At 47.0% G+C, this 25,000-nt stretch overlaps 2 protein-coding genes and 1 long non-coding RNA gene across 4 annotated transcripts in view; 2 read left to right on the top strand and 1 right to left on the bottom strand.

Moving 5' to 3' along the window:
• Window positions 1-25,000, bottom strand: part of LOC306828681 — a 61,535-nt gene that overhangs the window by 9,406 nt on the left and 27,129 nt on the right. The window lies entirely within an intron of this gene.
• rab3b (RAB3B, member RAS oncogene family) overlaps window positions 8,101-25,000 on the top strand; it is a 75,545-nt gene continuing 58,645 nt past the window's right edge. The window contains exons 1-5 of the mRNA XM_079351216.1: window positions 8,101-8,618; window positions 11,684-11,908; window positions 15,832-15,950; window positions 16,031-16,155; window positions 18,223-18,831. Of these exons, the coding sequence (XP_079207342.1) occupies window positions 11,684-11,908; window positions 15,832-15,950; window positions 16,031-16,155; window positions 18,223-18,407 (654 nt within the window). The 5' untranslated portion in view covers window positions 8,101-8,618 and the 3' untranslated portion in view covers window positions 18,408-18,831. The remainder of the gene's footprint in view (window positions 8,619-11,683; window positions 11,909-15,831; window positions 15,951-16,030; window positions 16,156-18,222; window positions 18,832-25,000) is intronic.
• Window positions 23,568-25,000, top strand: part of LOC306828630 (nardilysin-like) — an 11,667-nt gene continuing 10,234 nt past the window's right edge. Inside the window, exons 1-2 of one of the 2 annotated variants that reach the window (XM_079351157.1) lie at window positions 23,568-23,714; window positions 24,695-24,892. In XM_079351157.1, the coding sequence (XP_079207283.1) occupies window positions 24,714-24,892 (179 nt within the window). In that variant the 5' untranslated portion in view covers window positions 23,568-23,714; window positions 24,695-24,713. Of the gene's footprint in view, window positions 23,715-24,666; window positions 24,893-25,000 lie in introns of both variants that reach the window. The other variant, XM_079351158.1, reaches the window with a different exon arrangement.

The raw sequence follows: 25,000 nt of genomic DNA, 5'->3' as shown, positions 1-25,000 counted from the left end.
ACCCTGTTTTGAACTGTGAGTTGTTAGAGATGGCTGACAGAGCTGAGTGTAGTTCATGATGAGTAAAGTAAGTCAGTACACTTTAGTCTTGAACTGTTTGGACTAGAAGCACACAGAAGGTGTCTTTAGAAAGCTCACACTCTGCAGGTTCAGAAAGAGGTCAAACATGAAGACACATGAACTGTTCACAGACCAACAGACCAAACCCTCTGTCACTATCACTACTCAGCATGCAGAAAAAAAAAGTGGAGGACAAAAGATTCTCAGGATATGAAAATCAGTGGGTGTGAACTGTACTGTACCCTACAAAGCAAAAAGGCAGTAACTGCAATTTTTGTCAAAAATGAGTTATTATCATTTTCATTGCATCCTTTATTATGTAACAAAATATGTTGTCTTAAATTTGGAGAAACACATTTTTGTTAACAGTAAGTGCAAAAAGCCCGAGTGAAACAAAAACACAGTAAGAGCCATTTCTGTTTTCTTGCTTTGTATCACAACCATGTTACTGCACAGTGATGTCACACAGTGCTGTGGTCTATTCCAAATGACCTGTCCCCATGTGGGCCTTCATGGAACTTGAAAAGCACCAAAACAGATTCTGGGTGAAACACTTTGGGCTTCGTATATCCATGTTCAGGAAAACAAAGGATTCCAATTATTCTAAACGCAGCATGTCTAACACAAGCTGTGATGAAATGTAGTTGCTGCCTGTTCCTCTTGGTGTTGTGGCACATTTATGGTAAGCTGTAAAATGGGGTAAAATATCAAATAAAATATGATGATTGATATGTACAAAGAATAAGCTCATATAAAGTAACAAAACTGCCACATATACCTACAACTACTGAGGCTGGACGAGGTGATAACTTCAGAGTCATATTTCTCAGTTCTGCGCTCAGTGTAGCTGTTTCCATGCTGAACATGCACACATACAAATCCCCTCCCGCTACATCCACCCATCACTGCCTCTCCTCGCTCACACACCCCTCTGAGAAGTGGTGTGACACCTTCACGCTTACAGATAGGGGAATACCTCTCAGAGAGGTGGAGACTGTGAACAATGGGACAGTGACAGACGTGCTGTAAATGTGACTCCTGGTGTAACGGCTCTCCGGCTCTGCAAGGACACAAAGAGAAACAGCATTGTGAAATGTGATGCCTCTTTCTCTTCCCATCAGACTGACAGCTAGAATGATTTTTTTATTTATTTTTTTATATACTTTATTAATCCCACGAGGGGAAATTGGGTTTTCACTCTGCATTAATGGAGAGGTCTCAGAGTGAGGGGGGCTGCCCACAGCGAGCGCTCCAGAGCAGTGTTTGGGGTTCGGTGCCTTGCTCAGGGGCACCTCGACAGTGCTCAGGAAATGGACTGGCACCTCTCCAGCTACCAGACCAGTTTCCAGACTTGGTCCGTGCCGGGACTTGAACCGACGACCCTCCGGTTCCCAACCCAAGTCCCTACAGACTGAGCTACTGCCGCCCTCGGTGATGTGATTCAGGGTCTGAGGTGTCAGCATGACAGTGCAGCTCCATGCTCGTGTGTGCACCAGTGTTTTGGTCCTTTAGACTTTTTATTTTATTGTCCCCGAGGGGAAATTCTTTTTCACCGTTGTACAGTTTTAAGGGCAGCGCAAGTTAGGGGAAGTATTGTTTTGGATTTTCCAATTATTATTTGATAGGTAAGGTTGAGGGTGCCTTATGTTTTTTTGTTTGTTGTTTGAAGGGTATATTTTCTCTCCTTTGAAAATAAACAAGCTGTGTGTTAACTAAAGTGGCCTTGAATGCTGGTTTCTTGTTGAGAGTGGGAAGAGTGGGGGCCGCTTTTATGTTGTGTCCAGCTTCCCCGAGACCGGGGACATAACAACCAGACAAACATGTCTCAAACATGTCTCATCGATAATATTTAACACATGGAAACTGATTTCTCTGTTGAAGTTCGCTTCTCCTCTGCAGCCTCATAAGGAGCTCGACTGCTCAGAGCCCTCCACCGTGTCTCTGATTGGACGGGTGTTTAGAAGGTGTTAATGTTCTGTCGCTGTCTTATGCACATTGTGGTTTCTCCGTCTTTCTGCACGCCTCTGTGTGACACCAGACCGCTTTTGAATGAAGTCTTCTGGTCTGTGGTTTTTTACCAGGTCTGACTCAAACCGGAAAAGATTGTGCAGCTTGAGGATGTTTTTCTCGAAACCTTCTCTGACATCCAGTCGATGTTTCTTTCTGCACCCGGAGCTGCAGGTTTCCAGTCTTGAAAAGAGGAAGTTGACCAATCAGCAGCCCAGCTGACAGTAAACTGACCGTGACAGCGTCGACTTACGGTCTGCAAAGAATCAACTCAGAACACTGGAAGCATCTTTGTGTGGTTGGTCAGATTGTGATTATTTCCCTTTTTTTACGATGGACGTCATTTCGCCCTCTGACCTGGTGCTTTGCATTGTGGGAAACAGTGTGTTATGAAGACTGGTTTGGGATGCAAGTCAAAGACACAATCTTGAGTTTCATTTTGAAAAATCCCCCAAAAGCTCAAACAGCTTTTAATGTTCAGTCCAATGTGAAAGTTTGCATCCTGACATGATGACTCAGCAGAACAGAGAGAGGTAATGATTCACAAAGCTGCTGTTTTCTTAATAACTCTGGAAGTGTTTTCCTCCTTTCTCATTGGCTGCTTCCTCACGGTAAAGTTCCTCCACAGTCTGACAGTAGGCAGTTCGGACTGACTCCTCCCTCGTCTGATTGGTTCAGTGTGGAAGTGACGTCGTCAGGCCTCCTCGTGTTTTTGACTCTCCAGCTCAGATCTGAACTGAACGATGAAAATAAAGAAAATAAAACTTCACATCTGAAACCGTTCGGGTTAGGTTCCTTTTTTTTTTTAATTTGGAGGCACATGTGAAGTGACCTTTTACCTTTGTACTGTGACCCAGCATCGATTAGAGGTCACCTGAAGGACGAATGTTGATTTAAATATCTTCATCCGTTTACTTTTAAACATTTAACCAAAAAAAGAAAAGTAAGGCGAACCAAGACGTCTGCACACGAAATGAAACAAACATCAGTTTCACCGACAACTTTAAAACACGGAGGTCACCACAACATGCACGTGTCAGAGATGGACTGAAAGGTCTGCTTGAATCATTGGATCAGGTCCTTAGAGAGACACTGTCCTGATCTGAGAGTGTAAGAGTTCAGAGGAGGAGGAGGAGGAAGAGGAGGAGCGACTCTTCGTGTGAACGTCCTCACAGCAACGCGTGCTCTCTGTGGACGGACGAGCTCTTCCATTGTTGCATCGTCTCTGACGCTCCGTTACGGACGAGGAGCAGAACGAAGGGGAGTTTTAGTTTGGATTTCATGATGAGAAAAGTCCTAATTTTAGAAACGTGGAGCTTCTTTAGTGAAGCTCTCATGAATCAGGAAGTAGCTCAGTGTTTGGCACGTGAGCGTCACATTGTCGTGAGAGTCAGGAGGCTGAAGAGAGGCTGCGGTAAACTGCAGCTGTTCTCCAGAAAGAAGCTGACTGACTGGAAGGCAGGCACAGGAAGTGACGCAACCTTTCACAATAACATTGACTCTCTGAACGTCCTGAACACAGGTAGATGTTGGTACAGAGAGCGGCCTGGTTGGAGGAGTCATGCAGGTAGGTTGACCTGAGAGCATGGAGATACTGGGAGCAGCAGAGCACGAGAGGCATGCCTCATGAAGAGGCAGCTTCATGAGTAAGTTAGTGAATCTGTCTGTGAAGCACCTTTTAAAGGCAGACCTAACAAAGTGCAGAAACACACTGTCACATAAATCCAACAAAGTCTGAGCAGACGGGTCTTCAGCCTCTGCAGGACCTCAGGGACCTGCAGGGTCTGCAGAGGGTCCAGATGCAGCTGCTCGAGTTTTTAACAGGAACAAACCGTAGATCCCACATCCCCCCCGGTCCTGTCCTCCACTGTTTCCACATCTTTTAGCACATTCATTTTAAAATCCTGGTGCTCCCTTTTATAAAGCTGTGTGTGCTCAAACACCCGGGTACAAAGTCGATCTTTTCCACCCGTATGTCCCCAGGAGACCTCTTAGGTCTGGCCAACTTCAGCTCCTTGCAGAATCAAACCCGTGGTGATCACACTTTTCAAGTTCTCACACCGAAGCTGTGGAATGCACTTCCTTTTCGACGCCTGTGAAATCTTTATGAGGCCGTTAAAAACACTTTTATTCAGACTGTCCAGAAGCTGCTTTATTATACTTTTTTAATGTTTATCTATTTTATCTATTGTATGTTTGTTTTTAACTGTTAATCGCCTTTAGTGTTGTAAAGCACTTTGGGATCCTGATCTGTGAAAGGTAAATAAACCTTACTCACTCACTGGTGTTATCAGGCCTCAGCAGCATGACCATATAAGGCTCTACACACAATAATAAGAGCTGGGCGGACAGGTATACACCTGCTGAAACACACACACCTGCTGAAACACACACACCTGCTGAAACACACACACCTGCAGGAGAGCAGCGAGGAGGAGGAGGAGGAGGAGGAGGAGGAGGAAGAAAAACCACAGAATCCAAACATGGTGTTCCTCTCTCAGAGTGAGGCGACGTGTTCAAAGGTGAAGCTACTCGTGCACGCCGCCTCACACTCTCTGACCTCACTGAGGAAACACTCATGTAAACACTGACACGGGTCTGCTTCCTGCAGGGATCTTCACTGGGTCAAAGGTCAAACCCACTGACGACCTTGGAGACGGGGGAACAACAAACTGTGTGTGTGCACACTTTATATAAAGGAGCTTTTTATGATGAGAAGAGAAGCTCTGATGATGTCAGGACGGAGAGGTGAAGCGTCCGGATGGTTTATTTCATGGGGCTGAAAATGACTCATCCTCCAAACATGTATGAACACACTGTTCTCTTCCTTTGAGTCCCATCACTCAAACCCCGCTGAGGAGGGGGACACGACCCGGACAATCAGGAGATAAAGGACGAAGAAAACCAGCTGAGTATGTCTCCAAAAGACAAAGCTTTCTGAAAAACTGATAAATATCACGAGGAGACGTGGACGGAGTTTTACGTGTTTTAAGTACGTGTAAAAACTTTTAAAGTTCACAGGTGGGGGTCTTCGCTAACGTAGTTCACCACAAACACATTCAAAATCCACTTTTAGAGGTTTGAACCCAAGGAGCTAACATGCTAACTCACATCCTGGTTTTAGGACTTCTTGTAGGGAGGAAACATTAGACATGTTTCTGATTGCTGACTGTTGATTTGTTTACCTAACAACACCTTAGCAACAACAAAACACGACACCGTCAGTGTGACTGTGATCTGTTGACAGAAGACAAAGAATGTGCAGGTGTCCTCAGCTGCAGGTTCATGTGTCTGACTCAGCTGACAGGAAATCAAACAGAGTCTCCTCTGATTGAAGGGAACAAGTACAGTTAGTGTTTGATGTCCGCCTCTCACTCTTACTCAATCTCACTGAACGAAGCCAACAGGAAGCTGAACTCTCCCCCTCTCTCTCTCCCCCCTCTCTCCCCCCCTCTCTCTCCCCCCCTCTCTCCCCCCCTCTCTCTCTCCTCTCTCTCTCCCCCCTCTCTCTCCCCCCTCTCTCCCCCCCTCTCTCTCTCCTCTCTCTCTCCCCCCTCTCTCTCCCCCCTCTCTCCCCCCCTCTCTCTCTCCTCTCTCTCTCCCCCTCTCTCTCTCTCCTCTCTCTCTCCCCCCCCTCTCTCTCTCCTCTCTCTCTCCCCCCTCTCTCTCCCCCTCTCTCTCCCCCTCTCTCCCCCCCCCTCTCTCTCCCCCTCTCTCTCCCTCCTCTCCCCCCCCCCCCCCATCTCCTCTCCCCCACCCCCCCCTCTCTCCCCGCCATCTTTCCAGTAGTGCACGTCCACAGGTCCTGGTTGTGTGTGTGTGTGTGTGTGTGTGTGTGTGTGTGTGAGAAACATGTCTCTATAATAAAAGAGTGAGAACCACAACTTTCCCTTAGAGATGAATAAAGTATTTAAAATAAAAATGAACAGTAACATTATTTTAATATTGAATAAGTTAGTGTCTTTGTTTCACATGCTGCTGTTGTTTCTTCATTATCTGTCTGTGTTTCTCTTTTTATCCTTCATATTCTGTAGATATTTAAAAACAGTTCAGCTGACATGATGATTAGTTTCAGGTTCTTCTCTATGTGCAGAACAACACTGACATAAAGAGGACTCTGACTTTGAGATGGTTTTATTTAAAGTTTGAAGTTGTGTTTCCTTTCAGGAAGTCGAGGTGAGCATGTGTGAGAGGTGTTAAAGGACCCAAATAAAAAGGGTGGCAGCGATCAGCTCACTCAAAACCACAGAGTAACGTCACAGGCGTCCATCCGACCTTTACCACATTAAATCATGTTTTCATTCAAACAGAAACTTTTTAAATCTCTATTTATGTTTTTAAATTGTTTGATCAACTCAACTTTACCTTAAAGAAATATTTAGATTTTTAAAGTGAGATTTAACCCTCAACTTTTAACACAGGACATTTCTATGTTTCACATGTTCAAGCTGTTTATCAAAGTTTAGATGAGCTCTTTCCTCTGGCTGATATATTTTATATGTAGTTTTGTCTCATGGACGCACAAAACAATAAAAGGTTTTTTAGGGACGTCTGAACATGTCTGGACATGTCCCTCTCATCGCGTGCATCAGAGCGTGCTGCCTTCAGGGGGGCTCAGACAACAGGGGATGCATTCAGGTGCCCTCAGAAATAAGATATAAAGAAGTAAATACCAACTTGGACAGGTCGTTTTTAAAAAGAAGAAATCTGACCCAGCAGCGCCCTCTAGTGTAGAATCTCGTTAGTGGTGAAAATGAATGAAGATAAATCAATCCTCCGTTTTTCCCCACGACGTGTTCGGTGCTTTCAAGTCTCCTTCAGTGCTGCTCAGAGTCAAACCACACTGGAGTCCCTGCAGTGTCACTTCACCTGGAAGCTGGACCGCAACAGGAAGTCTCTTTTACGTCTCAGGTACAGGATGGAGGACTTCAGCACAGAGGAGGGAAACCGATGGCTGGGCCACATTTACAACCTGTGGGGGTTCATTCAGTATAAGCTGGGGTTAAATGAAGAGGCGAAGAGTTTGTTCCAGAAGGCTGCAGAGACCCTCAACCAGCTGAGAGAGGCAGATGAGGGTCCTTGGTTAGTGGTGAACTACGGGAACCTGGCCTGGCTGCACCACCACCTGGGAGATGAAGCAGAGAGTCAGGCTTACCTGTCAAAGGTTGATGCCCTGATGAGAGAATACCCATCTCCATCCCAGGGTGAGCTCCATCCAGAGATCTACGCTGAGAAGGCCTGGACCCTGATCTTCACTGAAGACAAGAATCTGGTTGTTGATTACTTTGAGAAAGCTTCCAGCATGCAGCCGGACATGGTGGACACTCTTTAATTTGTGTGACTGTCTTTGCACTGGAGATTGTTTCTGTTAAATAAAAAGATTTTAAAATGTCGGCCTCAACCTGTCACTGAATCTTTATTCTAAGTTTAAACTCTGCTATGGAGACGTCCAGGGGGGATTCTTTGTATTTCATTTGAACAACAGAGAAAGTCAGTGTGAATATTTGGCTGCTGAATGTCTGCAGTTGTTTTAATAGCAACAAAGATCTATTATTCTCTGTTGTTCAGTTTTCTTCTTCTTGCTCCTGTTTGCTCATGAACAATGTTTCAGTCCTATGAAAACATATCTCATGTTGAGATGTGTTGAATAAATGAAAACAGCTGTTTTTAGATCATTACTCTGATCACTTCCGTTATTCTGTGACGCTGCAGCAGAACGTGCTGCAAACACCTCACAGGTGAGTGTGAGGGCAGCAGACACCTGTTCGTGTGTGTGTGTGTGTGTGTGTGTGTGTGTGTGTGTGTGTGTGTGTTTAGATGTTTGCTGCAGCTCTCACAGAGGCAGAGTCCTCCTCGTCTTTTCGGGCTGGTGGCTCTTATTGACGATGAAACAATTACACGCCTCACCTCCTCTCTCATGACTCATCGCAGGCGAAGCGGCGCCGCTCCTGCCGCTCCTGCCGCTGCGCGTCCGCAGAAATCTGCCGCCTGATTGGGCGGAGGAGCTGTCCGCAAACAGCCTGGGGAGAAACTAAATAAATAAATAACTACACACACACACGCACACACACACACACACGCACACACGCGCGCGCGCACGAAAACAGTTCATTCACAGAGAAGCCGGCTGTGGCTATTTTTAGGAGGAGGAGGAGGAGGCGACAGGCAGCGTTTGCAAATATTCCCACAGCGCGTCGCTCCACCTTGACTTAACGCAGGATGTCAGCGTAGAGCCGTGCGTAAAGGAGCTGCGTGCGGCGCCGCGGAAAAGAGACGTTTTCCAGCCAGTTTGAGCTCATTTTTCTGGAGGAAATTTTCCGCTCTGATCGCCGCAAACGACGCACCGGGGCTCCTGATTCACCTGCACAGATCTTCAGTGGATCAGATCGGAGCCGTTCCTGTCGGTTGTGAGGATTCAAGAGAAGGATTGTGTCTGTCAGGTTTATTTTTCACTGCTCTTATTTTGTTCAAATTGTGTGAGGAGCCGGGACACAGCGAGCTGCCTCCCATCAGGTGCAGAGCAGAGAGAGAGAGCATCAGACCCAGCAGAGGTAAGAGACAGACGGACAGAAAACACGGCTGACCGCCGCTCACACACACACACACACACACACACACACACACACACACACACACACACACACACACACACACACACACACACACACGCCCCGAAGCGTCGATCACACCTGAGCCGGTGCGCCAACATCTCCCTGTGATCCTTTTAAATGAAGCTTGTGATGATTTCCTCTACCTGTCCTCATTTGTGTTCACACCTGAAGGCAGCATCAGTCTGCCTCCTGACACTCATCTCAATCTGTCACTGTAATTATCGATGTCTAATTTTCAGCCCCTCCTCCATCTTTTCCCAGTTTGGACCCCTCTCTGTGCCTCGCGTTATAAAACACCGTGTTTCCGTCATGTCCTGTGATAATGAAGCAGGTGCAGCGCGAGGCGGGGTTGAGCCTCATAATGTGATGCATAGATCTGTATGATGGGCTCGTAATCTGCTCCTACAGAGAGTGTGGATGTGCTGCCAGCTGAGTGAAGAGAAAGTGTCATCTGTGTGTGTTGTCATATTTGATGTTAATACAGCAGAGTTATTTTATGCTTCATGGATTAAACTGAGATGAACGAGTCAGTTCTGATTGTGTTGATTTGAAAAACGAGCTGTTGGAGGGGCACCAGTGGCCTAGTGGTTAGCGCGCTCGCCCCTCGCACGAGGCCATAGTCTTCAAGGCGGGCGGCCTGCGCTCAAATCTGACCTGTGGCTCCTGACCTGCACGTCCCTCCCCGCTTTCTCCCTGATTCCATTCGTCCTGTCTTTTAAATGAAGCTAGAAGAAAACTGCCAGGTTGTATGTGGCGCCCGCTCGGTGCTCCATCCTCTAGTGGACACTCGATGAACTGCAGGAGTCGCAGTTCTGCATCAGCTGTAAAATGATGAGTCAAAGCTAAGCTAACGTGACTTGCGGTACTCGTGACTTGTCGTGTTTCAGAACTTCGTCAACAACGTCGCCCCCCTGCTCCACCTGCCAATCAGATCATCACCTGAGGTCGCTGATCACACCTGTGAATTTAGACTTCTGTTCCTTTGTTCCTTCATTTATTTACAGTCATGGTTGAAGTAAACAACAACAACAACAACAACACACAACATCCTAAAACTGTGAACCTTCTCGTACGTCACAGTCATCCAAAGAATGAGCACGTTCAATAAATCAGTCAACATGTGGTCGTTTTGAGTGCTTCATTTTCTCATTCTGTTTGTTCATTTGTCAAAAACAAAGAAGAAGATATGAAATGTCCGTAAAGACTCAGACGATCCCCGAGAAGCACCAAACACCTGACAGGTGTGGAATATAAAGCAGGAGCGCAGACAGATCTGCAGCAGCCTTTGTTCGTTTGAAAGCAGAGATGGCTCAAATCTCAGCGCCGACACGCAGCACGGATTCAGCTCATTTCCACCAGATGGTCTGAAATGAATCACACGCTGTGTCTCATAAAAATCCAGGGATTATAAATGTCAGTTTCGCTCTCCTCACGGCCCCGAGGACGCGTTCAGATGCATTTGGTGGTTGATTCCTCAGATGAGTCTCCACGGACCGAGCCGTCCTCGCTGCACTGAACCCAGCAGGATCCTAAAGCTGTGACTCATCGGCTGCTCAGACCTCCACCTGTCTGCCAGCTCGTCCAGCGAGGCGGCTCGCGCTCCTGTTTGACTTCATCTGACTCGACAGGTGAAGTCGAACAGGAAATGTTTGTTTGCACTCTTTGTCTTTGTTCAACACGCTCTCGCTCTGCAGCTCGTTACGGCTCTCAGGGGAAACGTCCTGAAACGTTGTTTGAGGAGGAGCAATGATCACTGAAGATCACATGAAGGAAACACCTGTTGGATGTTTTTAAACGTGTCATTAAAAGGTAAGGTCACGACCTCTGAGCGTCGGGCTAACGTGGAGTTAAGACACCACGGATTATCTTTCTGTGCAACAAGGACAACCGACATCAACGCCTCCAGGAGAACCATCGTGTGTCCGCTTGATCGCTTTAATGAAGGCGCTGACGCACCAGGCACACGGCGAGGAAGACCAAGAGCGGCGTCCCCTCATGTCACGTTTTGTCCCGACCAGAAAGTTGCACTTGAACACACCGAGAGAGAGGAAATGACTCTCCACGCCAGCAGGCGGCAGTACTTCGACTCCGCCGTCGCACGCCACTCGTATTTTGGGGAGCCTGCTAATCGAGAACAATGTCTGATAAGAGGTTAAAAATGGCACCGCCGTTGTCGGTCTTCAGTAGATAAAGAAAAGAAGAGGAGGAGGAGACAAATAAAGAGAAACCGTACGAATGGGTGAAAGCACGTCGTGCTCATGGGGAGATCTGAACAGCCAATCAGAGAGCTTCCTCTCACCGGCCGCTGAACCGGCATCTGCTTGGCCGAAAAAAAGGCGACGATCGCTCACCGACAGTCCGGCGATCTCTTTGATGTTACGACCGTTCAGCTAAAACAATCTGACAATAAACTCCAGAACGTACGACCTCACCGTTACTGCACGCGGCCGCCATGATGGATTTTAACTCTGTGCTACTGAAGTTCCTTCGAGCTTCAGAATTCCGACTTCCGACGAAAACGCACCAAAATATGGTTCTGGTGAAAGTTACACGATGTTCTGCACGCTCGTTTATTTATTTATTCTCGTAGCCAATCACATCGCTGCTGCCTGGTTTCATTCTCTTCCGCGAGTTGCCACTCGGCTCAATTTGACATTTTACAGTTTTTGATTCGTCTCTTCTTTGTGCTGTTTCCTCTTCACGAGAGCTGCTCGGCTTTTTCATTCGTTGTGCTTCTGAAAGAGGAACAACGACAAAAAAAGAGAATTCTGATTCTGCCGCTCTGGGCGGCCATCTTCCATCCCTCCGACTTCCTGTCGAGTCGCTCCTTCGCCGGTCCGTCATCATGACACATAGAGATGTTTCTGATTGAAGCGTTCATGAAAGGTCGACTCTTTAAAATGTTTACGCAGGTTGAAGCGCCTCGTATCAAACTTTAACGTTTTTAAAAGTGTGTTTCCAGTGTTCCTCACCGTATCGTCCTTCTCTCCACTCCAAACCTCCAGATGGCGAAAGCAGACCAGCGTTTTGGCCAGCGGGACGGCTCGGACCAGAACTTCGACTACATGTTCAAGCTGCTGATCATCGGGAACAGCAGCGTGGGGAAGACCTCCTTCCTGTTCCGCTACGCCGACGACTCCTTCAGCAACTCCTTCGTCAGCACGGTGGGCATCGACTTCAAGGTGAAGACCGTGTATCGCAACGACAAGAGGATCAAGCTGCAGATCTGGGTGAGGACGGACGCTTGGATCTGTGTTCTTTAGTCCTTAAACCTGAAAGGCGTGGAGTTGAGGTGATGGTGAACATGCAAACGGCGAACACCGAGGCTTCTGGGTAAACAGGAACGTCCTCGCCGCGATGCAACAATCTCATTAAACACATTTATTCAAGTCAACTTCTGGCTGCACAAAGCTGAGTTGATGTTTTCACAGACAGAACCTCCGTCCGCCATCGTAGTTGTAGTCCACCTGCTCGCTCATGGCTAACACTAGCTACAAGGCTAACACTAGCGACAAGGCTAACACTAGCTACAAGGCTAACACTAGCTACAAGGCTAACACTAGCGACAAGGCTAACACTAGCTACAAGGCTAACACTAGCTACAAGGCTAACACTAGCGACAAGGCTAACACTAGCGACAAGGCTAACATGTAGCTGGTGTGTCAGGTTAACGAGCTGCTGCTTTAAACAAATGAAATGTTACTGTCACTTACATGTGATATGTTTTAACACAGTGAAGGATCAGTGTGCTGCAGGGTAACAAGATGTTCTGCTCTCAGTCTCCAACAGGCTGCTGGAGAGAACACACACACACGCACACACACAGACACACACACACTTCTGCTGCTACAGCTTGTATCATCAGTGGTGATGTTGTTGCCATGGCAGCAGCTCTTCACGCTCACTCACTCTCTCACTGACACACACTAACACACACACACACACACACACACACACACACACTAACACACACACACACACACACACACACACACACACACAGTAACAGTTCTGGCTTTAGTGGCAATTAAAGAGACCTCTCGGGGCGAAGAGGTTGAGACCCAGCGGGGGGAGAGGCCTGGAGGGGGGAGGAGGTGTGTGTGTGTGTGTGTGTGTGTGTGTGTGTGTGTGTGTGTGTGTGTGTGTGAGGATGGGGGAGAGCTGTGTCATGAAAAGAGCTAATCAGAAGGGACTGAGACTAAAAGCACGACGATGATGAAAATAGACGCAGCACGTATGTAAACATTACAAGCAGTATTTGTGTTTGCTCGAATAAATAATATTCTCGCACTTTAGCTTAGCATCATGGGAGTTGTAGTTTTTGAACACTAGTAAACAATTTCATTGTAGTTTAATTGGTCTGTTTTTGGTTTTGTATGGTTCAGTAAAAAATGTAGAAAATGACTCATGAGAGAAACACTGTACATCCAGACTCTTAAAGGAGCAGTACGTAACTCTGCCCCCTCGTGTTTAAAATGGGTACTGCAACAGGTCAGCATGTGGTGGACACTGTAGCTTCAGTGTTTAGCCAGCTCTGCATGTGGTGGACACTGTAGCTTCAGTGTTTAGCCAGCTCTGCATGTGGTGGACACTGTAGCTTCAGTGTTTAGCCAGCTCTGCATGTAGAGACACTGTAGCTTCAGTGTTTAGCCAGCTCTGCATGTAGAGACACTGTAGCTTCAGTGTTTAGCCAGCTCTGCATGTGGTGGACACTGTAGCTTCAGTGTTTAGCCAGCTCTGCATGGGTCTGTAAAGCTTTCTGCGTTCTAACCTCTCTCCATGTTTCATCTCCAACATTGATCCTAGTTTGAGCAGCTTTCTGCTGCTGGAGCTTATTAGAAACATGCAGAGGCTTTTTAGCTCGGGTACATTAATCACTTCTATCTGAAGCAGTTCCACTGCCCGCTTCCATCGCTGCAACACCTGTTCACCTGATAACTGCTCTCATATCTGGCAAACCCAGGGGCGTCCAAAACGGCCTTCAAAGCCCCGCCTACCTTCGCTGGTCCAATCCGATCCAGAGCATTCAGGAGTAGAATCTAAAGTTAGAAGGAGGACATACTGGCTGCTGCATTGTTGAAGAGAAGCTTCAACAATGCAGGTTTCCTTCATGATCACACAGGAAGAGAGCAGCTCTCTGATTGGCTGACTGATCACACAGGAAGAGAGCTCTATGAAGGGACCTTTAAACCAGTTCTGTCCTCTGTAATATAAAGGTCTCTCTCTGCAGGGATCCTTTCTGTATTCTTGTAAGACTCTGATCCCGTCTGGGTCAAAAACAACGACTTTATAAAGAAAACTTCAAACACCTGTGTTGCAGACTTTACCACCTGTTTCACTGCTGCTGGCTGACGCTGTCGACTGCAGCAGATCTAAAACTCGTCAGCAGGAAACAAATAAAAACCTTGTTTGTGACCTCGTATTAAACACCTTTGAGGTGACCTGTATCACCTGTCACAGAAGTCCGACCTCTCGGACGTTTGTGCGTCTAAAATCTGTGCAGCAGGTTGAACGTGTGAAGGGAAGACTGGAGCAGAGAACGTGGGTGTTTAAATGGCAGTGATGTCTTCCTCTGCACAAATCAAACACTCATTTTTCCCTTTCATTCCTCTAAACTGAGGAATCAATCATCGCCCGAGGCGCCGCGTATCCCGCTCGATGATTAATGTGGCCGCTGCACACGCACACACAAAATCACGCTCCACATCAAATCTCTATTAAGTTAACGGGAGCGAGCGCTCAGAAGCATCCAGAGATTGTTGGACGTGTGCCGAGGAAGAGAAGCACAAAAGCTCTAAATTTAGCAGCACCCAGACCAGCTGTGGCGGCGTGAAGGAGAGGAAGACTCGGTGGAGGGTGGCGGCTGAGCGCTGTGGGAGAGGCCGCGTACGGATGTGAAAGTCACATTGAGGTTCAGCTGGATTGTGGCGGGCGAGCGGCGTCCTGAGCCGGCGGCCTGGGATCAATCAGCGCCTCAGATAAGACGGTTCAGAGTGTTGGAGGAGATGAGGCCGTGTGTTCTCGTCAGTGCGAGATTAAAGAGCGAGATGTTCACTCTGACAAGGTGTTGATCACGGATGAGCTCGGAGAATCCCGAGCTGTGATGTTTGGATTTTCCACATCATGGAGTTGCACGCTCAGAGAGCCGAGTGTCTGCAGGATCCTGAAGACGTGACAGTCTGCAGACGACTCCTCCACAGGCAGGATGAAAAGCACATTTTAACACACATGTTTTTAAGGCTCATCTCCTGCACACAAAGAGAGGGAGAATTAGGGTCACCTGTGGCCTAGCGGTTAGTGTGCACGTCCGATGTACAGAGGCTTGAATCCCACCTGTGGCTCCTTTCCTGCATCTCGTTCCCCGCTCTCTCTCTCTCTCTCTCTCTCTCTCTCTCCCTGATTTCAAACTCTAACCTCGGTCCTGTCTCTAAAATAAAAGCGCTAAACAGAAAAGACGTTTCTTTGTTTCTGCACAAACTGTCGGAGATGCTGAGTGTTCGGGTGTTACGCTGCGGTGTGTAAAGCTTTATTTGAGCTGTGCCAAAAACTGAAACTGATCTACCCGATGAATGCTCCGTCTGGATTTCACTCGAGCTCTCAGGTGTTGCCCGACAATCATGGCGTGCGGTGTGAGCTGACATTCTTGCATGACTTTACTACCGTCATAAATCGTACGCTGGGCTTCGCGTTCAGCTCACTAAAAAACAAATTTTACCACGATTCATAAAATCCCTCAAAGAGGAAACTTTTTAAACGTCTTGGTCCGGTAGATTCCTGCATAAACACTGTGGCTTCCATGATATCTAAAACTAAAATATAAAATCTTTCCTGCAGAGTTTTGATGCTCTGACAAACCTTTAAATCCTCGAGCTGTTTGTCCTCATTGATCATCCGAGCCCTGTTTGAGACTTTGATCCTTCCGGAAGGAAAAGCAGCAGCAGACAAAGCTGCAGCTTCAAACGTGATGATGACACGAGCTTTAAAATCCAATAATGAGCCGTCAGCAGGCGGCTGATGGATGACGATCTGTGTGCAAAGGTGAGAAAGTGTCGATGAGCTGCTGTGAAGTTCAACACGTGGCGGTGTGAGGTGAGAACACGCCGCGCACAGAGCTGAATCCATCAGGTGTGTGACTGTGTGTTTTTACTTCCAGGACACCGCGGGGCAGGAGCGTTACCGCACCATCACCACGGCCTACTACCGCGGCGCCATGGGCTTCATCCTCATGTACGACATCACCAACGAGGAGTCGTACAACGCCGTCCAGGACTGGTAACGACGCTCGCGGTCAAAAGTGTGTCTCCCACGCTTGTGTTTGTCTGAAAGTGAGAGCGTCTGAAATGTGCTTTCAGGGCCACTCAGATCAAGACGTACTCGTGGGACAACGCGCAGGTCATCATGGTGGGCAACAAGTGCGACATGGACGAGGAGCGAGTCGTTCCTCCGGAGAAAGGGAAGCATCTCGCCGACCAGTTAGGTGAGGCTGTGAGAGCGCTGCTCCATGATGAGAGCAGACTCTGCTGTTTCATCCTCACCGCCCTGCGACTGGTGAGAGGAAGCACTCTGATTGGATGTTCAGCTCAGCCAATCAGAGAACAAGATTCTTGTTTCTCGTATCATCATGTTTTATGTATATTTGCTTTCTACTCTGTCCTCGCCCTCTTCCGGTTTCCTCTTTTTGGAATGACGATTACAAACTAGCGCCCCCTGCTGGCGTGGAGAGTTATTACCTGGTGGTTGGCCATCAGCTGTAGCCTTTGCGGTGCGTTCAAGTGCAACTTTTAGGCCTGGACAAAAGGCGTTGTGTGTCCTTCACAGAGATCAGCTGAACTCGTGTGAACCGGTTAAACGTGACTCCTCCCCCCTGCGGTGTGTGTGCACAGTGATACACAGGTGCTGTCATTGTTTCTCCAGGCTGAAGGCGAGTGAGGTGTCCAAGTTTAAACTGGTTTTCGCTGTGCTGCTGGGAGCTGTTTCCTCTGTGTCTTTAATAAATGTAAACGCTGCAGGCAGCATGAAATACACAGTCACAAACCAGGTCAACTAACATGGTGTGTGATGAGTCACTGAGCAGAGTGATTTATGTAAAGTCAGTGGCTTCATGTGGAAGAGACAACATTTACTCCTTAACCATGATAAATGTCATTTAACCACATTCAAACAACAGTGTGGGATCCAGGTCAGGTATTTGTGAAGTCTGGACCCTGGTGGTGTTGGTGATACCCCCTGATGGAGTCTGGACCCTGGTGGTGTTGACACTCTCCCTGATGGAGAGTGGACCCTGGTGGTGTTGGTGATACCCCCCTGATGGAGTCTGGACCCTGGTGGTGTTGGTGATACCCCCCCTGATGAAGTCTGGACCCTGGTGGTGTTGGTGATACTCCCCCTGGTGGAGTCCAGACCTTGGTGGTGTTGGTGATACCCCCCTGATGGAGTCTGGACCCTGGTGGTGTTGGTGATACTCCCCCTGATGGAGTCTGGACCCTGCTGGTGTTGGTGATACTCCCCTGATAGAGTCTAGACCCTGGTGGTGTTGGTGATACCCCCCTGGTGGACTCTAGACCCTGGTGGTGTTGGTGATACCCCCCTGATGGAGTCTAGACCCTGGTGGTGTTGGTGATACCCCCCCTAAAGTAGGAGTCTAGACCCTGGTGGTGTTGGTGATATCCCCCTGATGGAATCTGGACCCTGGTGGTGTTGGTGATACTCCCCCTGATGGAGTCTGGACCCTGGTGGTGTTGGTGATACCTCCCCTGATGGAGTCTAGACCCTGGTGGTGTTGGTGATACTCCCCCTGATGGAGTCTGGACCCTGGTGGTGTTGGTGATACCCCCCTGGTGGAGTCTGGACCCTGGTGGTGTTGGTGATACTCCCCTGATGGAGTCTAGACCCTGGTGGTGTTGGTGATACTCCCCCTGATGGAGTCTGGACCCTGGTGGTGTTGGTAATACCCCCTGATGGAGTCTAGACCCTGGTGGTGTTGATGATACCCCCCCTGATGAAGTCTGGACCCTGGTGGTGTTGGTGATACCCCCCTGGTGGAGTCTGGACCCTGGTGGTGTTGGTGATACCCCCCTGGTGGAGTCTGGACCCTGGTGGTGTTGGTGATACCCCCCTGGTGGAGTCTGGACCCTGGTGGTGTTGGTGATACCCCCCTGGTGGAGTCTGGACCCTGGTGGTGTTGGTGATACTCCCCCTGATGGAGTCTGGACCCTGGTGGTGTTGGTAATACCCCCTGATGGAGTCTAGACCCTGGTGGTGTTGATGATACCCCCCCTGATGAAGTCTTGACCCTGGTGGTGTTGGTGATACCCCCCTGGTGGAGTCTGGACCCTGGTGGTGTTGGTGATACCCCCCTGGTGGAGTCTGGACCCTGGTGGTGTTGGTGATACCCCCCTGGTGGAGTCTGGACCCTGGTGGTGTTGGTGATACCCCCCTGGTGGAGTCTGGACCCTGGTGGTGGTCCCAGCTGTGTAGTAATCTACTTTAAAGCGAGCTCACTGTGCATCATCCCCCTTCTCGCCCCTCCTGTTTCCTCCCGCAGGTTTTGAGTACTACGAGGCGAGCGCCAAGGAGAACATCAACGTGCGCCAGGTGTTCGAGCGCCTGGTGGACATCATCTGTGTGAAGATGTCCGAGCGCGTGGACGTGGAGGCGCCGGTGGCTCCCGGCACTAAGACCACCAGACTGACCGACAAGCCCGCCCAGCTACCTCAGAAGTGCTGCTGATCGCCCGCCGCTGCCGTCACCTCGTCTGATCTGAAAAAGCTCTCGAGAAAAAAAACAAAAAAAAACCAGAAAAAAAAGTATCGTAACATTCCTCAACACACCTTCTCTGCTTGCGTCCATGTTTGTGAGCGATCAATAATTACTGCACATGCTGCGATATTAACTCTTTCATCTCCTCTCCACCCCGCAGTGGCAGTGCTCTCCGACAAACATAAATTTGGCGTGTTGACAAAGGTCATAGAGCCACGGCCGGGTTTCTCTCTTTAAACGAGAAAAACGGAAAAAAAGGTACAGAAGAGTTAATCAGAAATCTTTGTTGTCCTGGCGACGGATCAAAACCTCTGGAGAAAACACGGGAAGTTTTGATCAGTCCCTGAAGCTGTATTTGTTGTCTAAGCGACCCCGAACAAACTGAGCACAAGTAGTCAGCTTCCAATCCAATCCAACTTTATTTAATTAAGCACTTTAAAACAACCACAGCTGACCAAAGTGCTGTACAATAAAACAAAAGTTAAAAAAGGCATAATACACAGTACACAATAATTTAAAAGATATAAAAATGCTATAAAATAAGTAAAATACATAAAATAAATAAAATCATCTTACTCGGTGACAAAGGCCAGGGAGAAGAGATGGGTTTTAAGACACGATTTAAAAACAGACAGAGAAGAGGCCTGTTTAAGGGGGAGAGGAAGGTCGTTCCAAAGTTTAGGAGCCGCAACAGAAAACGCACGGTCCCCTCTGAGCTTCCGTTTAGTTTTGGGCACCCTCAGGAGCAGCTGATCAGCTGACCTGAGGGTGCGGGACGGTGTGTACGAGTGTAGAAGCTCAGAGAGGTATGGCGGGGCAAGACCATTTAGGGATTTAAAAGCAAATAAAAGAATTTTAAAATGGATCCTATAATGCACAGGCAACCAGTGGAGGGAGGCTAAAATGGGGGTAATGTGGTCATATTTACGAGTGCCAGTTAAAAGACGTGCAGCCGCATTTTGTACCATCTGGAGACGGGCGATGGAGGACCCACTAACCCCCACATACAAAGCATTACAGTAATCCAGCCGAGTGGTCACAAAGGCGTGGATTACTGTCTCGAAGTGCTGCCTCGGAAGAATGGGCTTTATTTTGGCCAGCTGCCTTAAGTGAAAGAAGCTTGACTTGACAACAGCCTTGATCTGATTGTCAAGCTTTAGCTCAGGGTCCATTTTAACCCCTAAGTTTGTGATGGACTGCTTGGAATACTGGGCCAAGGAACCCAGATCCACATGAGGGGCCCCAGAGGTACCACCAAAAACCATTACTTCGGTTTTATTGTCATTAAAATTGAAATTTGACTGTATGCAGACTAAAGATGGACGCAGGGAGGAAGGAGAGTCCCTCGCTTAACTTTTGATCTTCATCTTTTAATGATGTTGACGGCCGACCAGCGGTAGTTTGGGGGTTTTTGGTGAAATGTGAGTTGATAAAAATAATCTTTGTCTTGGTTGGTTTGTTGCTGAAAAACCTGAAGCTAAACCCTGTGTGTCGTGTGAGTGTCTGTTTGGGACAATCCTTCAAACCCAGGGCCTGATTCACTAAGAGAAGGATTACAGCCGCTTAAAGCACCAAAAAGGAGGCATCGTCTGCGTCCTCTATCTGCTATCTGCCAGGTCTTATTCACAAAGGATGATATTCAGTAAGTGCTGGTGCTCCAGGCAGTTATTACTTAGAAACACTGCGGCGCAGTTTCCGCCAACTCTCAGCAGATGCTAGTTTTGTCACTGTAACTGTGCGTGTCTGTTAGCGCCAGTGTTTGTGAATTAGACGCTTTTTGCAGTGACTTTGATTTACACAGAAAGGAGCCGATTTGTCCCCTCACTGCATCAAGTCTCATTTAAACATACAAGCAGTTCGGGGAGCATTTAACCCTTCGCGTGCGTTTTTGAGTCACTTGTAGAGTTTGCGTAATCCTCTGGTGAATGAGGCTGTTGGTGTAAACAGGGTCAAGAAAGTTGCTGTTTGGTCTGCTTACTTTACGACAGGTGATTGTGACTGTTTCGAGGTACCCCTGTGTGTGTTGTGTCATTTTCCAGGATGAAAAACCCGCCCCTGGTTTTATAGCAGCGTTTATCTTGCTAGTGAAAGTCAAAGTCAGAACAGCGGCTGTTTACAATTTGTTCAGTGTGAATCTGACCGGCCTGCACTCACTGCCCCAATCGAAGCAAACCGCAGCTTTTCATTTTTGTTTTGCAAACACAGAAACCTGCCGAATTTGGGATTCTTTGCTCGGAGTGTGCTGCTAAAAGGAGCTTGGAAGCAGGATCCACAGTTAAGCACAACACTGCCTTCCCTCTCCAAGTGTAGCACAACGAGACACTTAAACGCACCGCAGCTGCTCATGTTCACAAGTTTACAGCTCGAGTCATCTGCCAAAAACATCACACAGGCTGCTCGTCGGATCCACACATCGTAATGAGTCCACCTCAGTTCAGTCTGCCTACAGTTCAACAACTGTTCCTGATTCGGACTGAAAAGACGCTTGAGGGCTAATCCACCAACGCACAACTCCCTGCAGGGCTGCAGCAGGAATCATTTGACTTCACGGGAGGCGAGTCGAGTCTGACGCTGATGCTTTTAGAAAACGTCAGCTTGAACAGAGAGTTCCTCGTGATGTTTTTAAAGGTTTCATTTCAGACAAATCGACGTAGAGTTCATTTACGTAGTCTCAGTGATGTCACACGTAGGTTTCTGAAGAGGAGTGCTGTAGCTAAGTGAGGCGGTCGCCATATTGCAAATGCTGACTCAACGTTACTTCAATCTAGACACAAAGAGGGGAAGGAGGCGGGCTCATCACAAACAGCTGTAGCAGGCCCATCTGTCAGTCAACTTGGCCACACCCCTATTTATACCGCCACATACTGTGCTGCAAAAGAGACATGAGCGATTCAGACCAAATTCCTTTTCGATCCAGGCTGTGAAAATTGACATTTTAAAACGGGTGTTGGAGATATTCCTTGATGTTTGGAGACAGCCTCTAGTGGACACTCGAGGGAGTGCATTTCAGGTTTTCCCCAAAATAAACGGCTGATTTAATTTTGCATACCTGTCTTTAAAAGTAGTAGTCAGTAGAAATGTGAACACAACATTCAATCTGGGCTCCTCCTCCCGGGAAGCACACGCCCCCTGCAGGGTCAGCGTTTACATTTACTGCTCGTACCTGAAAGCTACCTGAGAATATGACGTGTGTTGGAAAGGAAAAGACAATAATTAAGCAAGCTATTAAGTGACACAGACACAGTCACCAGCACACATGTACGGTGGCCCAGAAGGAACGATAGAGCAGAAGTCTGTATTTTATTTTGAAGGAACAAGCTGCAAGAACAAAAATAAATATTATCAAAACCCGATTCATCCCACTATTAACCCCTAAAAAACATCTTAACTGCCAGAGACTTAACCCCGCCCACTGCTGCAGCCCTGCGTCATGGTGGTGAACAGCTCACACACACACACACACACACACACACCTGTGAGCAGAGCTGCTGAGTGAAGAGCACACGGTGTCCCTCCTTCCCCTTGAGCAGGTGTAATCCCCTCGCCGTCGTGTTTGTAGTGTTTCCTACATGAACGTGTGTGTGTGTGTGCGTGTTGAGTGTGTGTGTGTGTGTGAGTTCTCTTGTTGCATATGGTTATCATGATATTTATCACGTGCTCAGCTGTGAGGGTTTTAGTGTTTGTGTGCAGTATCTTTGACAGAAGTGTGAAACTTTGATAATGTCATGTCAGCTGAGACACAGTGTGTGTGTGTGTACATATGTGTGTGTGTGTGAAAGACTTAAAGAAAAAGGGAATACGAGGAGAAAGCTATTTGTGCATTTATTATTAAATATTATAATATTTAAAGAAAATCCTGCCAAATTGTTATATCGCTACGACAGCGCACGTTTCTGTGTGTGACTCCCCGCCACATGTTTTCAGATTGATTCAAAATAACGTACAGTAATGTCGACATAGTCTTCATATGATTATTTTTTACGTGAATTTGTAAATGATAGAGGTAGAAACTATAATGGTGTTGAGTCTGAATTTATTTTTATGCTGTGTAAACAAATAGAGAGTTGATGTAAACTTGTCGTCTTGAAGTTCACTTCCTGTTCGGGGGAGAAGCACAAAGTGATTGTACAAAAAAAATATTGTGAATGTTTGTATATTATAGATGCAATTTAGAATAATAAAAATAATCTTTAACCATAGAAGGGGACTTTGTGTCTTTGTGTGTGAATCGTCTGACACTCAGGGTCAATGAACAGATGAATTTCCCTCGGGATCAATAAAGTATCTATCTATCTATCTATCTATCTATCTATCCATCATTTATCTTTTAATTATGCTATAATAAAAGGGTTAACGAAAACATGAGAGAAGATAAGGCTAAGAATATTTAGTCAAATATTTCAATAGCAACAATACTTTACATTAAATAAAAAACAGGCATTGCTGTGTAGTGCAACACCATGGGTACCTGCCCATTAGGCCTATGTGGTGATCCACCTGTGGGTATGTCCAGACCGGGGCTCTGGCTCTGACAACTGGCCTGAAGTTTGATATGCGGCACAAACACACAAATAAATATCAAAAGAAAATGTGTGCTCAAACAGGTCGTTTGGAGCTGTTCCCTTCATGACATCACAAAGGGCAGTAGCCCCTCCCCCAGGTGGGTGACACTCCCACAGCTAGGTGTTTGTTCTGCCCTCTGAGTCTGCCTTCTCACCGTAAACAATAGGACATGGAGCCAGAAAGCAGCGAGTACACCCGAGCCCTTCCAGAGAGGGGGCGTGGCCAGACACAGCTCATTTACATATTTAAAGCTACAGACACAGAAACAGCCTGTTCTGAGCAGGGCTGAGATAGAGGGGTTTATAGACATGATCAAATACAGGATCAGAGTGGATTTACAACAACACACTTCACACACACGATGAAGAGGAGCTCTGACGCTTATTTAACCTTAAGTGGAGGAGATGTGACCTTTGAAGTGACATTTAAAATGTTGGTACATGAGTAATAATGAGTTTTTGTTTTTCTGGGAAAGGAATAAAATGTAATTACGTTAAAAAGTACTAATATTTTGACAGTCTTTGTTAGTTCTCTTCCGGCAAACGTATCGCCTACATCACCGCTTTATCCAATCAGACGGTCCACTCGCCTGTGATGGATGGGCTGTTATCCAATCAGAGGCTTTGTTTTGGCTAACTGCTAGCCGATCCGTGCTACGCGGCTGTACTGAAACGGAACCTCCAAAACTTCCTCCAACATACATCTAGCAGAAAGGTGAGCCTGTCCTTTCATCAAAGTGAAGCTAAACTAATGTGCTGCGTCATGTTTTTGACTTCAGGTGTGTTTGTCTTTGTAACGGCTTCACCTAACGTCTCGTCAGTTAGCCACAGCGGCTAACTTAGCCTTAACCATTACCTGTCATTCAACGGGATTACCGAAAGCTAATACACCGCTAACCAAGCCGGTTTATATCTTAATCAACTAAACTGCCTTCTTCAATAAACTAATTACGCCCTCTTTTAAAGATTAAAGTAACTACAACGAAAGTTTGTACATTTTTTAAATGTTAGCTTTAAGTGTTAGCATCTTTTCCTTTAAGTGCAGCTCAGACCAAACCGCTTTAAAAAACTCGATATATTAACTTCATCTTCTTTACTCAGTAAAACCACAAATGTTAAAAGTCAACTCTATATGCTTTCTTAATCTGTAGGTGACCCTCTTGAATTCGGCATACATTTAATCCAGTTGTCAAAGCTGTTAAATTTAATATTTGAACATGAGTTTAGCATGCAGTCATAACGGCCTCTGCGTACAAACACACACACACACACACACACACACACACACAGATTATACATGATGAAAACAAAGTGAGCAATTTAAACTCATGACTTTATATGTGCATTAAGACCAAACTGCAGAGATTTATAACGCTCCAAGATAAATGATGCTTTTTATCAAACATCTTTCCTTTCAGCATGTTTATTAAATGAGTGATGAGGTGATGTTTTTGTCTTAACTCCAGTTGACTCTCACATGATAATTTATTCTCTCTGTATCTGTGATCATTTCTGACACGAATGAATCCATCACATATTCAGAGAAACGCTGCGTATACGTTTGTTCGGATCGTCTGCAGGAGTTTGACTTCCATTGTTGTAAATCAAAACAAGAAAGTCAACAACTTTTGGTGTTTAGAACTTTTTGTTGCCATGGTATCACACAGGCATTAATATCACAACACTGTCCTGCAGCGCCGTCACTCGTGTCAGAATGCCTCAGACCAACAAGTCGGCGAGCGGGTGCAGTGTGCCGGGTCAGGTGTCTGCTCCGGATCAGGGTGAGCCGCCACCGCCTCAGGATGACAGGTCGCAGGTGGCTGCTGGAGCCGCTGCAGAAGATCAGGGAGACCCAGAGATCATCAGATCGCCCAGTGACCCGAAGAAGTACAGGTGAGAGAGACCGCCATGAAATGTCAGACTGAGGTTGTCCAAGTTTTCAACGCTTTTAGATACCACATCATGTAAAACGATGAAGTCTCTAAAGATCGATTTTAAAAC

The sequence above is a fragment of the Symphodus melops genome, assembly GCF_947650265.1.
Source record: "Symphodus melops genome assembly, chromosome: 8".
NCBI classification, from domain to species: domain Eukaryota; kingdom Metazoa; phylum Chordata; class Actinopteri; order Labriformes; family Labridae; genus Symphodus; species Symphodus melops.
The sequence above is the reverse complement of the archived record's forward strand: the minus strand, read 5'-3'. Positions and strand labels throughout refer to the sequence as shown.